At 37.2% G+C, this 11,973-nt stretch overlaps 1 protein-coding gene across 10 annotated transcripts in view; it reads left to right on the forward strand.

Annotated features, from left to right (window-relative positions):
* R3HDM1 (R3H domain containing 1) overlaps positions 1-11,512 on the forward strand; it is a 66,374-nt gene extending 54,862 nt beyond the window's left edge. For 8 of the 10 annotated variants that reach the window (XM_042827416.1, XM_042827417.1, XM_042827424.1 and 5 more), the window contains 9 exons: positions 1,146-1,300; positions 1,543-1,691; positions 3,666-3,769; positions 4,184-4,348; positions 7,282-7,451; positions 7,678-7,828; positions 8,926-9,008; positions 9,678-9,762; positions 10,104-11,512. In XM_042827416.1, coding sequence (XP_042683350.1) covers positions 1,146-1,300; positions 1,543-1,691; positions 3,666-3,769; positions 4,184-4,348; positions 7,282-7,451; positions 7,678-7,828; positions 8,926-9,008; positions 9,678-9,762; positions 10,104-10,468 — 1,427 coding nt within the window. In that variant the 3' untranslated portion in view covers positions 10,469-11,512. Of the gene's footprint in view, positions 1-1,145; positions 1,301-1,542; positions 1,692-3,665; positions 3,770-4,183; positions 4,349-7,281; positions 7,452-7,677; positions 7,829-8,925; positions 9,009-9,677; positions 9,763-10,103 lie in introns of those variants that run through there. The other 2 variants (XM_042827420.1, XM_042827423.1) reach the window with 2 other exon arrangements.
* Positions 11,513-11,973: the final 461 nt, after the last annotated feature.

The raw sequence follows: 11,973 nt of genomic DNA on the forward strand, positions 1-11,973 counted from the left end.
TGGCTCTATTTGCTGTATTAATTATAGTTCCATATCAAGCCAGGGAGCATGGGGAACGCCAAATTTGTTAGATGTGAATGCATGAGAGTTAAATACAGACTCTTTTCGCCAGCAGTTCATCTGGACAAGCCCCATTTTGTTACTCTCTTGTAGTCTCTGGCATTGTCTCAGCCACATAATAGCTAGAGGGTTTTGCTGTATGGTAAGTAATTAAGCACATAGCCTTAAAGGTGGAGTAGGGGGGAAAAAGAATGTCATTTTTGTTCTGCATGTATTTTCATCATGGTAGAAGTTATCTCCTATATGCATTTACAAAAAAATGTGGGGCTGGAGCACAGTAAATGCACAGATGCTGTTTCCTGTTTGGCACTCAGACCTGTGGGTTTATTTATTTACTTATTTGTCTAGGACACTTTTGGAAGATAATAGAGGGTCCCAGTTAAGCAATAATAAATGGTTGTAGAATCACAACATGGGGGTGGATATCGAGGTCAGGTTTTTTCCTTTTCCCCACGAGGTAAAGTTAAGTATGAAATGTCTCCATTGTATGTGAATGTGGCTTTTACCTGGAAGATTTCTCTCAGTTCCTAATTGTTTTAGTATCCCATACTTCAGTTTAGAAATGGCCCTTTTGAAAAGGACTTGCACGTATGCCTTGCACGGTGTGCTTCAGCCCTGAATCACTGCTACTTCTATCTCTGGGGCACCTGAGATGCTGGCAGAAGTTATCACCGGAATTTCAAAGCCGGTGTACCTCAAACAGCATTATTTATGAAAACTGACAACTGATTCTCTCTTAATGTTATCTGGCATGCCTTGTTCAAATGCCTTCTGCTTTCACCAGACAAATCAAGGTGTTAACACATGTAACTCACTGGAGTATAAACAGTGCAAGCATGTGAGAGCAGCACTGCAGATAGGATGTGAAGTATTTAATGCTGATGCCAGATGGATGCAAACAAATAAATCTGTTAATTTCTAATGTTGGCTTCTTTTTATGTGCATGATGAGTTCAACTCCTACAAAGCTGCCAGATGTAGAAAGCCATTGGAAAATGCCACACGTACCTCTTCATATAGGCAACTGTTTATAAAATTCGTTCATATGTAATTATTTCAAAATAACATTCAAATGTATAATTTCAGGTTACCAAGTTTTGCCTAACCAGCAGCAAAACTACCAGGGTTTAGTTGGAGTTCAACAGTCTCAGAATCAAAGTCTAGTCAGTGGCCAACACAACAACGTTGGGAATCAAATTCAAGGTGTGATTGTTCCATATCCTTCAGTGCCATCTTATCAGGTGGGTAATTTACTCAGAACTTTCCAATCTGTGCATTCAGAGTGATCTATTTTTAATTTTTTTTACAATTGTTTTGTAAATGGATGAAATCTGCAAGTATGTTTCAAAGTGACATGGATAGAAATTTGAAAAAGTAGTAACAGTAAACAAAGACAACTGGAATGTGAAGCAGAAGTTTTAAACAAGGGGCAGAATGAAACACTGTCTGCACAAGGAAGTCTTAATGTGTTCTCAATTTTTAGGTTTCGGTGCCTCAAGGTTCCCAGGCAGTGCCCCAGCAGACATATCAACAGCCTGTAATAATTCCTGGTCAGTCAAATCAAGGATTGCCCACAACAGGAATGCCAGTTTACTACAGTGTCATTCCATCAAGTCAACAGAATAATTTAAGGTAAGTTTAACTTAGTTATTTGATTTCTCAGCAACAAGGTTTAATTGCCCTGTAGAAACGGACATATCTGCTATATTACTCCATGTATTGAGATGTATTTTATAGGCAGACTTGCAAATATTTTGTTAGCTATTTCATTTTTTACTCTTATGCAGTTAACTGAAACAACCAGTACTGCTTGTTGGACTGGAAATATACTGTTTCTGTGTTGCTATCAGCAATCTTTTACTTGTAAGTTCTACATTGTAGTTTTCAGTGTTCCTTTTTTTACACGTGAAACACGAGGATGTCCAGTAGCAATACCTTTTTGCAGTTATCTTTATTCTCTTTATTTTGAATCTCTGAAACAGATTACTCAACTTCCTTTTGTGCACATAACTAACAAAGCCTGTTAGCACAACGCTGGCTATGAAATGAATATAGGAACTTCCTTGGATGTTCAGGTCTTGTTTGATAAATAATGTTGAGTACTCATGATAGAACAGATAATTGAATACCTAAAAGAATTCATTACAATTAATGCTTGTTACATGTTGTGTTTCAAAATACTTGGCTTGCAGCTTTTAAACAAGCAGCAATGGTATGAAGCTTGCTTCATCCATCTGTGAGCACAGATTTCAGTATTTATGTTATTGCTACACGGCTTCATCAAATTAAATGAATCTGAATTCTTGTTCTGTGTACCATAAGGTTCTTTTTAACCTTTTCTTCTTTGGTTATGTTTGAGATTCAGTGGAGTCACAGGTAGACATCATCATAGACTTTTTTTTTTATAATAAGCTTTGTTGCTTGATCTCTTCTGTCATTTGCAATGGCCATCTCTTTCAAGCAGGGTAACTTCAGAGCAGACTAGCATCTTGGACATTAGGACAGCATCTTGCTTTTATCAAAATACAACACTTTAACAAAGAACACAGAATACTGTTCTGCAGGAACTGAGTGGACTCAAACCCACAGGTCATTAGTGTAGACTAAAATAATAGAAAGATAAGAAGCTGTGTGAAAGAGTACATCCTATGCAGATAGGAAGCAATTTGTTTTAGTTTCCACTGAGTTTTGCCTTTTTCAAAATATGAGCACTTTTAATTTATAATCAAATACTTGATCTTGGGGACAAAGGATGCAAAAAAAATTTAGGTGAAGTCATACGTGAAAATGGATTTCTAGTGGAGGCTCAACAGGATCACACTTCCTTTATTCTGTTGTTTGAAGGTGTTTAAAAAGATCTCATTCCCTCAGGATATTCACTTTCTGTCAGTACTGACATGACCACTCTCAGTTTGCAGTCCTCCAACCCAACAGATGTTCTGTGTTATGACAGAGTTTGGTTGTATCGGTTCCTCAACTGTTTTGACTTGAACGTCTTGAAAATTAGCTGGCATAAATAAACTTCCAAAATTATCCTTTTTGTATGTATTACAGAAAAATGAAAGGCTATTTCTTTGTCTTCTTCCATGCCTGGGTACTTTTTTCCAATCTCCTGTTTGGAAAAGCCATGCTAAGGCAACCTCTGTAGGTATCTGTCTAAGCTGCCTTACCGTGCTCTGAAGTGGATGAGTATGCTCATTCCATGTGCTGCATAAGCTGACTCAGCTGCTTGGGGCCAGCCTCCAGCCGAGAAAACAGCATATGAAATCCTTGTGGTGGGTTCTGTGGTGGCTTTTTAACTGAGACCTAATTATGGTTAATTAATTCTGTACATCTTTATACCGTCTATTTGCACACATACCAAAATAAATAAATCACGACAGCTTCTTGGTATACACAGGTCATAAGTTATGGCCAATGAACAGACTCGAAACCACTGTCTTCTGAAGAAAAGATTCCTGGGCAGGGGGTAGGTGGGAATATTACTGATTGAAATTAGTGAAATCCCAGTAATTTGTGGTGTCTGTAGGCAACAAATGCAGTGGTTAGGATTAAATGTGACAAACTTCTGTTAGTCATGTTCTTTTCTCTTTATTATTATTACAGTTCATCAGTAGGATATTTGCAGCCTCCTGGATCAGAGCAGATACAGTTTCCTAGAACATCATCACCCTGTAACTCACAGCAGCTTCAAGGACAGCAATGTGCAGGTTGGGGGACTAAAGCTTTTTTGGAGCAAGTTTTTAGCCATTGTTATGTAGAGTGTTTGTATTTGTTATTAAGGGTTTGGTATTTTTTTATTTCCTTTTGTATTTGAAGTTAGATTGCATACAGGTTAACTTCACATCTTAATTTTTTTATCATTGAAAGCTCTCATTACTTTGCCAGAATTCAGTATTGGACACCACAATGCCTTGCATGTCTGCTTTTGAATTGAGTCAGACTTGGGAACAATGCATTTGCAGCCAAATGACTTTAATCTTTTCCTCAGTGGCTACTGGGATTGGATAGAGAGGAGAGAGGTAGTCTTTTCAAATGTTGAAAGGGAAATTAAATACTCTGAAGTATTCTGTTCTCATGTTTGTTTCTTCTGGTAGCCTTATTTACTGCCTTTACTTCCATAGTTTATAACAACCATTCAAGTCAGAAGCCATCACCTCCTACATTATTGCCACCTTCATCAAAGTCAAAGCTGCCACAGGCTGCTTCCATTTTGCACTACAGCATAGTGTCTCCACCCTCATGTAAAAGTTCACCCACTGGTCTTTCCATCATGCAGCCAATAAAAGGTATATTTTATTGGGATTTTCATCTAAGCCATTCTGTCTAGAAATTATCAGGTTGATTTCATGGCTACTTGCGAGAACAATTGTGATTTGAATGCTGTCTCTGCAAATACTTTTTCATAATTCTTCATCTGAATTACTGTCATTGTAACTTCAAAAATGACCGCACTGAACTAAATGAAACAACAGCCAACTTATGAGCAGTCTGGAGGCAGCCTTCTTCAACAGAGAACAGTGTTGCTTAGCAGAAGTACTTAAATCAGTTTTGGAATGTTTTACTCTATAAAATATTAAGATTTTTTTTTTTTTTTAAGGACTATATATAGCAGCTTCAATGCAGTATGAAAACAGTAGTGACATAGAGCTTGTCTTGTCCTTGAAACGTTTATAAGTATTGATATCCAGACACTTTAAATCTCTGCATTTCCAACCACAATTATCATATAATTTGATGAGCTGGTCAGGAAAGTAAGGGCATTGGGGTTAGCCTCCAAACCAGAGATTTATAGATCAATCTTTTAATCGTAGTCAGTACTACTGCCCTTATTTTAATGAAAGGGAATTTGATGCAGGAGAGGTTTCACTGGCAACAAAAAGAAAAGGGGGGTGTAATTTCTACCATTGTTATCAGTATTTTGCAAGCAATAGCTGAAGCAACTAGGTCAATGACCTAGATTCCAGTGGAGAATGAGATGTGGAGTCTCTTATGACCTGTTATCTTTAAAGATATTTTTAGAGGCTGTTCATTAGTAAATAGGTAACATACAGTTAGGTGGCATGATAGCTGGATCAGCAGTGTATTTTAGTTCACAGGCATTTTTAGTTTTCTTTCTTTTGGGATATAAATCTTAAAGATGGCCATTTCCAGGCATCCAAAATTGGTCTAGAATTGGTTTGTTCTACCCTTACCCTGTTCTATGTTTCTGTTTTATGCTGTTTTGATTCAAACCTGTTAAACTGTCATTTAAACAAGGTTTGGGAAGGTAAAAGCCTTCTAAATATTGAGAGAATAAAAAAACGCACGCACTTGAGCAACAGCAATAGTGAGATGATACCTTGAGGAATCATCTCGAGGTAAGGACACAGGACATACATAGGCATGCAGCTGAGTGGTGTTTCTCCTTCTGAAAAATTTGAAGGGGAGCACACTCAGTCTGGGAGCCTTTCAAGGATTTCTCCCGGGTTCTTCTTGCCATGCTTTTTGATAGCTGAATATCTGCATTTGACTTATGCCTTCTATGACACTTGATTTCAAGCATGCTTGTTATAGGAAAAGAGTTGCATTTATTCTCACTTACTCAAATGCTGTGGAACTTATAGTAGAAGTAAAGAGAAACAGCACTTGGGGATCTACAGTTTTCTTTTGCAGTTTACGTAGAACTTTTCAGCATGTGACATCTGTCAAGCAGTAATGCTGCAGGTTATTTCCTTGGGAGTTCTTATCTCATAGAACAGAGATGACAAAAGTTATGTGCCAAGCACTGTGGAAATTATAAAGCAGTAAAATGTAAATCTAACATTTATAATATTTATATATACATATGTGCATAATTAATAAAATGAAACCAATCTTGTGTGAAAGGTAGTGTGTAAATTGGTTTTTGCCTCTTTTCCTCGAGTCTGTGCATAGAGATTACAGAGGCCTTGCCACTTGTCAACTTGCTGTGTGTTACTCAGATTAATAGCAGCAGTCCATAAGCAGAAGTCTGCTTTATTTTGCTGCACAACAGAATAGAAATATTCACCGTGTGACTTTTACAAGGACAGAGCAGGGACGCTCAAATTGATACCCTCTACTAAAGTTGGCAAGGTAATCTGATGATTATATTTCAATCTGTAGCACATAGGTAGAACTTTTTGCCATTTTAAAAAATTAGGAAAAAAAAATTGCTATTATCACATTGTTTTGATAAACATCAATACAGTAAATATTTCACAGTACAGTTTAGAAAGGCTAACACAGTTCTAATATTAAGAGCCTGTTGCTCTACATTGTATGGTTTGTGTTTCCAAGGAATCAGATTGTTTCTTTTTGCAGTGCAGGGGTAGTGAATACAATAGCCCATTTTAAGAAGATATAGGAGCAATGCATTCTGTAATCTGATTGACTTTTCCTAATTGGTGGTATGATGTAGGTAATGAATTGAGAAGATTGTGGACTCTCTGTTTGAAGGGAGTGAAGTTGGATGATTAAATGGTGTTCAAACAGTGTATTTTAATCATGGTTTCTGAGAAATTATGTAAACATAATATAGAAGAAAGAAGGAAATTGCAAACAACCATTTCCAAGTAAATAGGACATTATATAAATTACCTGGGATGGGGGATAACAACTAATCTCTCAGAAAAACTCTCACAGCTCTTTACACAAAACCATATGGAACAGCATTGGCTGTTTGGCTGTTCTCCCCTAACTGGAATTTCTGCAGCAACCACAGCAGCTGAGTGGTGCTGGCTGCATGGAACAAACTACGTTCCCTGCTCAGAAAAGCAACCCCAGACTTGTAGGATAGTTATAAAATCTGTGAATGAATAAAACGTTGCTTTGGACTAAAGACCCATTTCAGATCTTTCTAATGTATGGCACCAATCAAAGAGAACTTTACTCTGACAATAACTACAGTAAATGTAGAATACTTCTAACTATTGTTAAATAGAATTCCTTTTAAAAAATATTCCCACTAATGAGTTTCAGTGGTTCCGTTTATCTTCTGCAGTTCTGGGAAGCCTTCTCTTAAGCTAATCTAGTGCAGATTTATTTGATAGTGGAAATAGAATTGTACAGAATATCCTGTCCTAGTTCTCTAGAAATGAGCAGCTTATTTAGCAGGATGTTGTAAGCATTTTCTTTTGTTTTCATTCATGTCTTTTCTACTAAAATTAAAATTGAAACTGATGATGAACCAACTGCATCCTGTCCATTTCTTGCCATGTAGCAGTAGCAGCACCACCGGGTGGAGGAGTAGTAATGATGCAGCTAAATATACCCAACAACCCTCAGCCTCGGAACCATTCACCTCCACAGTGGAAACAGAATAAATATTACTGTGATCAGCAAAGGGGGCAGAAGTCCACAGAACTTAGCACTTTAGATAGTGCTGCACAGGTATGAGTTCTGTTTTATTTTCCAGCATGACTTATTTGCATAAGCTGCATTTTTGCTTTGGCTTGTTGTTGTTGTTTTGTTGTTTTTTTTCCCAAGAGTTCTTTTTTGGAATGAAGTCTGTTCTGATAGTACTTAATATAGTACTTTTGCTTCCAGTGTTGGAATGCTTCTAATTTAGCTTGTTCAACTGGATACCTTTTTAAATACACACTTGTTGTTTATCCAGTTGCAGCATAGTCCTCAACTAGGTAGTCCTGTCACCTCGCCAGCCCAGTCACCAGCACCAGCTCAGCTGTCAAACCTCAAGAACATCCGTCCCACGTTAACACCTCTTTCTATTGTGCCCCAGTTTTCTAGACCTTTCATCCCTGGACAAGGTATATTTTTGGTTAACTAAAACTTGTGTGTGTTGTTTTGTTGTTTTTGTTTTGTTTTAAATGCATCTTAAAAGACATAAGGATTTTCTGACAAACTGTGGCTCACTGCAGTAGCAATCTTACTGAAGGAAGATCAACAAAGCTATCCACTAGCTCATCTTAATGCATTCCATGGTTACGATGTTATCTTTCAGGGATAGAACTGTAATTTTAAGATGAATGTTCTGCCAAAGCCCTTTTCTTCATTGATGAATGCATTGAATCAAACCACTGCTAAGTGTGAATTCTTCATTCCTTTTAGAAAAACTGGAGTGATAGCAGAAAAAGTTTCTTATAGAATAATTGAATTCCTCTTCTGCCGTGTTATCAGGAAGAAAAAAAAAAAAAAGACAAAAAAAAACAAAACAGAAAATAGGGAATTTTCATTATGATGTGGAAGTTTGAAAACAAACAAGAAGTCCTTTGGCATTGACCAAAGATGTCCTGGTCTGTAGTTCCAAAACTAAAATCAGTGGATCTATTGTACAAAAATTACGTTAGTAAAGCAAGACTTAGAGAAAATGCTGCTGTGTCTTCCTTATTGATAGGAGAAACTTATTTTGTTTGTCTTTGTCCTGTGCTGCACAACCTCTACATGCTTGGTATTCCATCGTTGTTGTAAAAATTCCAAGCTGCCTGTTGCAAACCACACCTCGCAACTTTTTTAATCTTCTGTGATTGTTAAAAGAATTCCGTTTGCTAGTCCTCAGAGCACAGAGGAGTATGAAGACTCACCAGGGATGCAACCATGGCAATGGTTAAATTAGTACACTGAGAAGTCCTTTATTAAGGTCATTTTCAGGTGACACCACAGTAAATAATGTTATTGCGTTTTTCAGCGTAACTCTTAAATGCAAGAAAGCCTTGGGCTTGAACCTTTTCACCCTGTGATCAGTATGTGACTTCATCACACAAATCTTATTTCCTAGCTTAGCCAGATACACTGCATTGTGCATACTCATTCTGCTTTCCCCTACAAAAGATAAACACAAAACCTCCAAATTCTGTTCCTATGTTCTGGGGGTGGGGGGACCCTTCTAATTACCTTTCTCTTTAAGGAGATGCCAGATACCCATTGCTTGGCCAGCCCCTGCAATACAATCCACCATCTTTATTACGTGGACAAGTAGCAAGCCAACAGGTAAAGAGAACACTCTCCTGGCAACACAGAAGAAAGCAATTTAGGACTGCAATTATAATAACTGTGAATAGGAACTTAAATTACTGCATTGGAAAAATAATGGATTGGAAAGCACTTGCTTTCTAATAACTGTTTCATTCTTTGTTGATACTTCCGCTGTTCCTATGGTGTAAAAGTAATGAGAAGCATTATCCTGAAATGTAAACTTGTCTTTTGAACTGAAATTTCAACCTGTGAAAGAAGGTGCAAGGCACAGTGTAGAATATGGACTCTCCCAGAAGCAGATAGGCAGCAGTTCTAAAAATGAGTAATAAAAAAAATTTGCTTAAAAGAATTTTGAGTAAGAATTTTTTAAAAATAGGAAATACAGGTATTCCTAAGCAAAAAGTGGTTTTGTTTCTTACAAGAAAAGAAAATAGTGTTAGCAAAACTGTATTTACTCCTGGAGACTTAAACCCTTCTCCTAACTTGCTCAATTCTACCAGAGATCAGCCAGAAGATGTGATGGGTTTGAGGGGAGGTGGTTTATTTTTTTTCTGGGAAGTTTTAAGGTGATTCTTTTCATTGTTTCCTTCCTTTCTTCTGAAGTCAAGAGATTTACACTGAGGTAATGCAGAACTTTTAAGATGCCTTCTCATTGAAGTACATCATTTATATTCATCTCTCTAGTGTCAGCCTGGAAACAGACATGGAAACAGGGGAAAGAAACCAGCAAAGAAGGCTGCTTCAGCAGATCTCGGTGCAGGAGAGCCAGGTATAGAACTAGCCACGTGGTGTATAAGGGCAAAGCAAGTCAGATGGTACAGTCAGTTCACAAATCTACTGCAAAATTCAGCATTGACTCCCTGCCTTGCTCTTTTAAGGAGCCTATTTGTAATCTCAGCTTTTATTTGTACACTTGCAGCTGTAAGCAGCATTAAATGTGAAAGAAGCATTGCCCTCTACCAGCAACAGAATGCTTTTGTAATAGCCTGTAATATCAGCCATCTGGAGATACGAGGATGAAATAACTCATTCTCTACTGTCTTTATCTACTTATCTACTTAATCTTTAAGTACAAGAACGAATTTTGATTCAACGTTTTTCTTGTTTCAGCTGTGGGAAAAGTTCTAGAAATAACAGAGCTGCCAGAAGGTATAACTCGTATGGAAGCAGAAAAACTATTTGGAGAACTTTTAAAAGTCGGTGCCAAGATCCGGTGGCTGAGGGATTCACAGTGTCTACAAACACAGCAGCACCACCGGCGGTACTGTGGCAGCGGAGATAGTAATGTGAACACTGAGCCATGCAAATCTACTGACTTGGCCTCCACTTACACGGTTCTAGCTATGTTCCCTACAATGTCGGCTGCTCAGAACGCATTGAAGAAACAAAGTAGTACCTCAGTTAACAAGTTCAGGCTGAGAACAAGCAAGAAGCACTACGACTTTCATATCCTTGAAAGGGCTAGTTCTCAGTAGCAGTTACATCGATGGACACTCAGCCTTTACTACTTCCATGTCCTTCTCTCCTTGATCGGCTTAATGTTGTGGGGTTTCTGTTCTTTTCACAGAGATTCCTGGGATGTTTTGTCATAAGTGACATTAGCCATTGAAGAATAACGCAGTGATCCAGCACGATGAAAAAGTTAATTCCAGACAAGAGCAAGAAATCATCTTTGGGAAAGGCAGCTTTCTATACAGAATGCCATTGAAATGCCCCCCCCCAACTTTTATAATAGTTTTGTTTTATATTTTTGACTTCTTGTATCAGATCCAAAGTTCTATTGTACAGCAAACGTTCATAAAAGCCCATGTTCAGATTTGTATTTTATAATCCCTGTTCACTGCCAGCACACAGCTGTCCATTCCAAAGCAGGAACCTGAGGATTGGTACAGGGGGAAAGAGAACCATTTTCAAGGAATTACGCTCATTTTGTAGTGAACTGCCCAAAGTATTCAGATTAACCTGTTCCCTGTCCCTTGCATTTCTTTTGTTTTTTAAAGAAAAGAAATATAAAATTTTAGTAACTAGTTAATTCCTTAGATGGTTGGTTTCTTTTGAGATTCATTCAAGCGATGTCAAAAGAAATTACAAGTTCATTGTACCCTGGAAGGATTCGCTTTGATCCAATGAGTTGAAGAAGTATTTAAAGGGGAATATGAATAGATTACGAAGAATGTTCACTGAATCACATTTTAATATTTCTTTTTAGCAAAAAAAAGTGAAGAAACTAAAATGGATCTTCACAAGTGACAAAATGTTTGCACTTTAATTGTGTTCCCACCAGTATGAATCTCTTTCTCATTCTTTTCACGCTAAGATAATTGTGTTTGATAAGAGCTGGAAACTTTTTTAATGGTTTAAGTTTTCATCATTTGCAGATACTCACTGGACATCAAAAGACTCATTGCACATAAAAATGAAACAAACTTTTTTTCAATTTGTGTAATTTGCAAGGCTGTACAATGTGTGCTGATGCAAGCCTTTTTCAGTTCAAGAAAATAAATGTTTACAAACACAGACTTTTGTGGTGCATTTGTTTAAACTTCTAGGAGTCTTCTGAAACCCGGATGAATATGCTGATGGTTTGGATCCCTATAAATGTGAGAAAATAACTTGAAAATAACTACTACTGTAATTTTTTTTTTTTTTTTTAAACCACCATCTCTTCCTCTTCTTAAAGCATTCATTTACACCATCTTCTCCGTTTTTTTTTTAAACATTTTCCCCATACAAGTGAAAAGAGAGAACAGATCAGATTATAAGGGCTGCCCCTGTTCAGTAGTTTTTTTTCTTGTTTTAGCACAGGTGCTGACTTGCTGTGTAGATAAACAACAACCAGTTCCTTTCCTTTAAGGCCATAGCTTTGTAAAACATGCATTTTTAATTCCTCTAAGTGGAAACTCAATGTAAATGTATTTAAAAACATTTTGCAGTGGTTAAGTAAATAATTTTGGTGCCTAATTTTCTCGTTTCAAAAATT

The sequence above is a fragment of the Centrocercus urophasianus genome, unplaced genomic scaffold (assembly GCF_019232065.1).
Source record: "Centrocercus urophasianus isolate 14NV4802_14NV808 unplaced genomic scaffold, USGS_Curo_1.0 seq_28, whole genome shotgun sequence".
Lineage (NCBI taxonomy): Eukaryota > Metazoa > Chordata > Aves > Galliformes > Phasianidae > Centrocercus > Centrocercus urophasianus.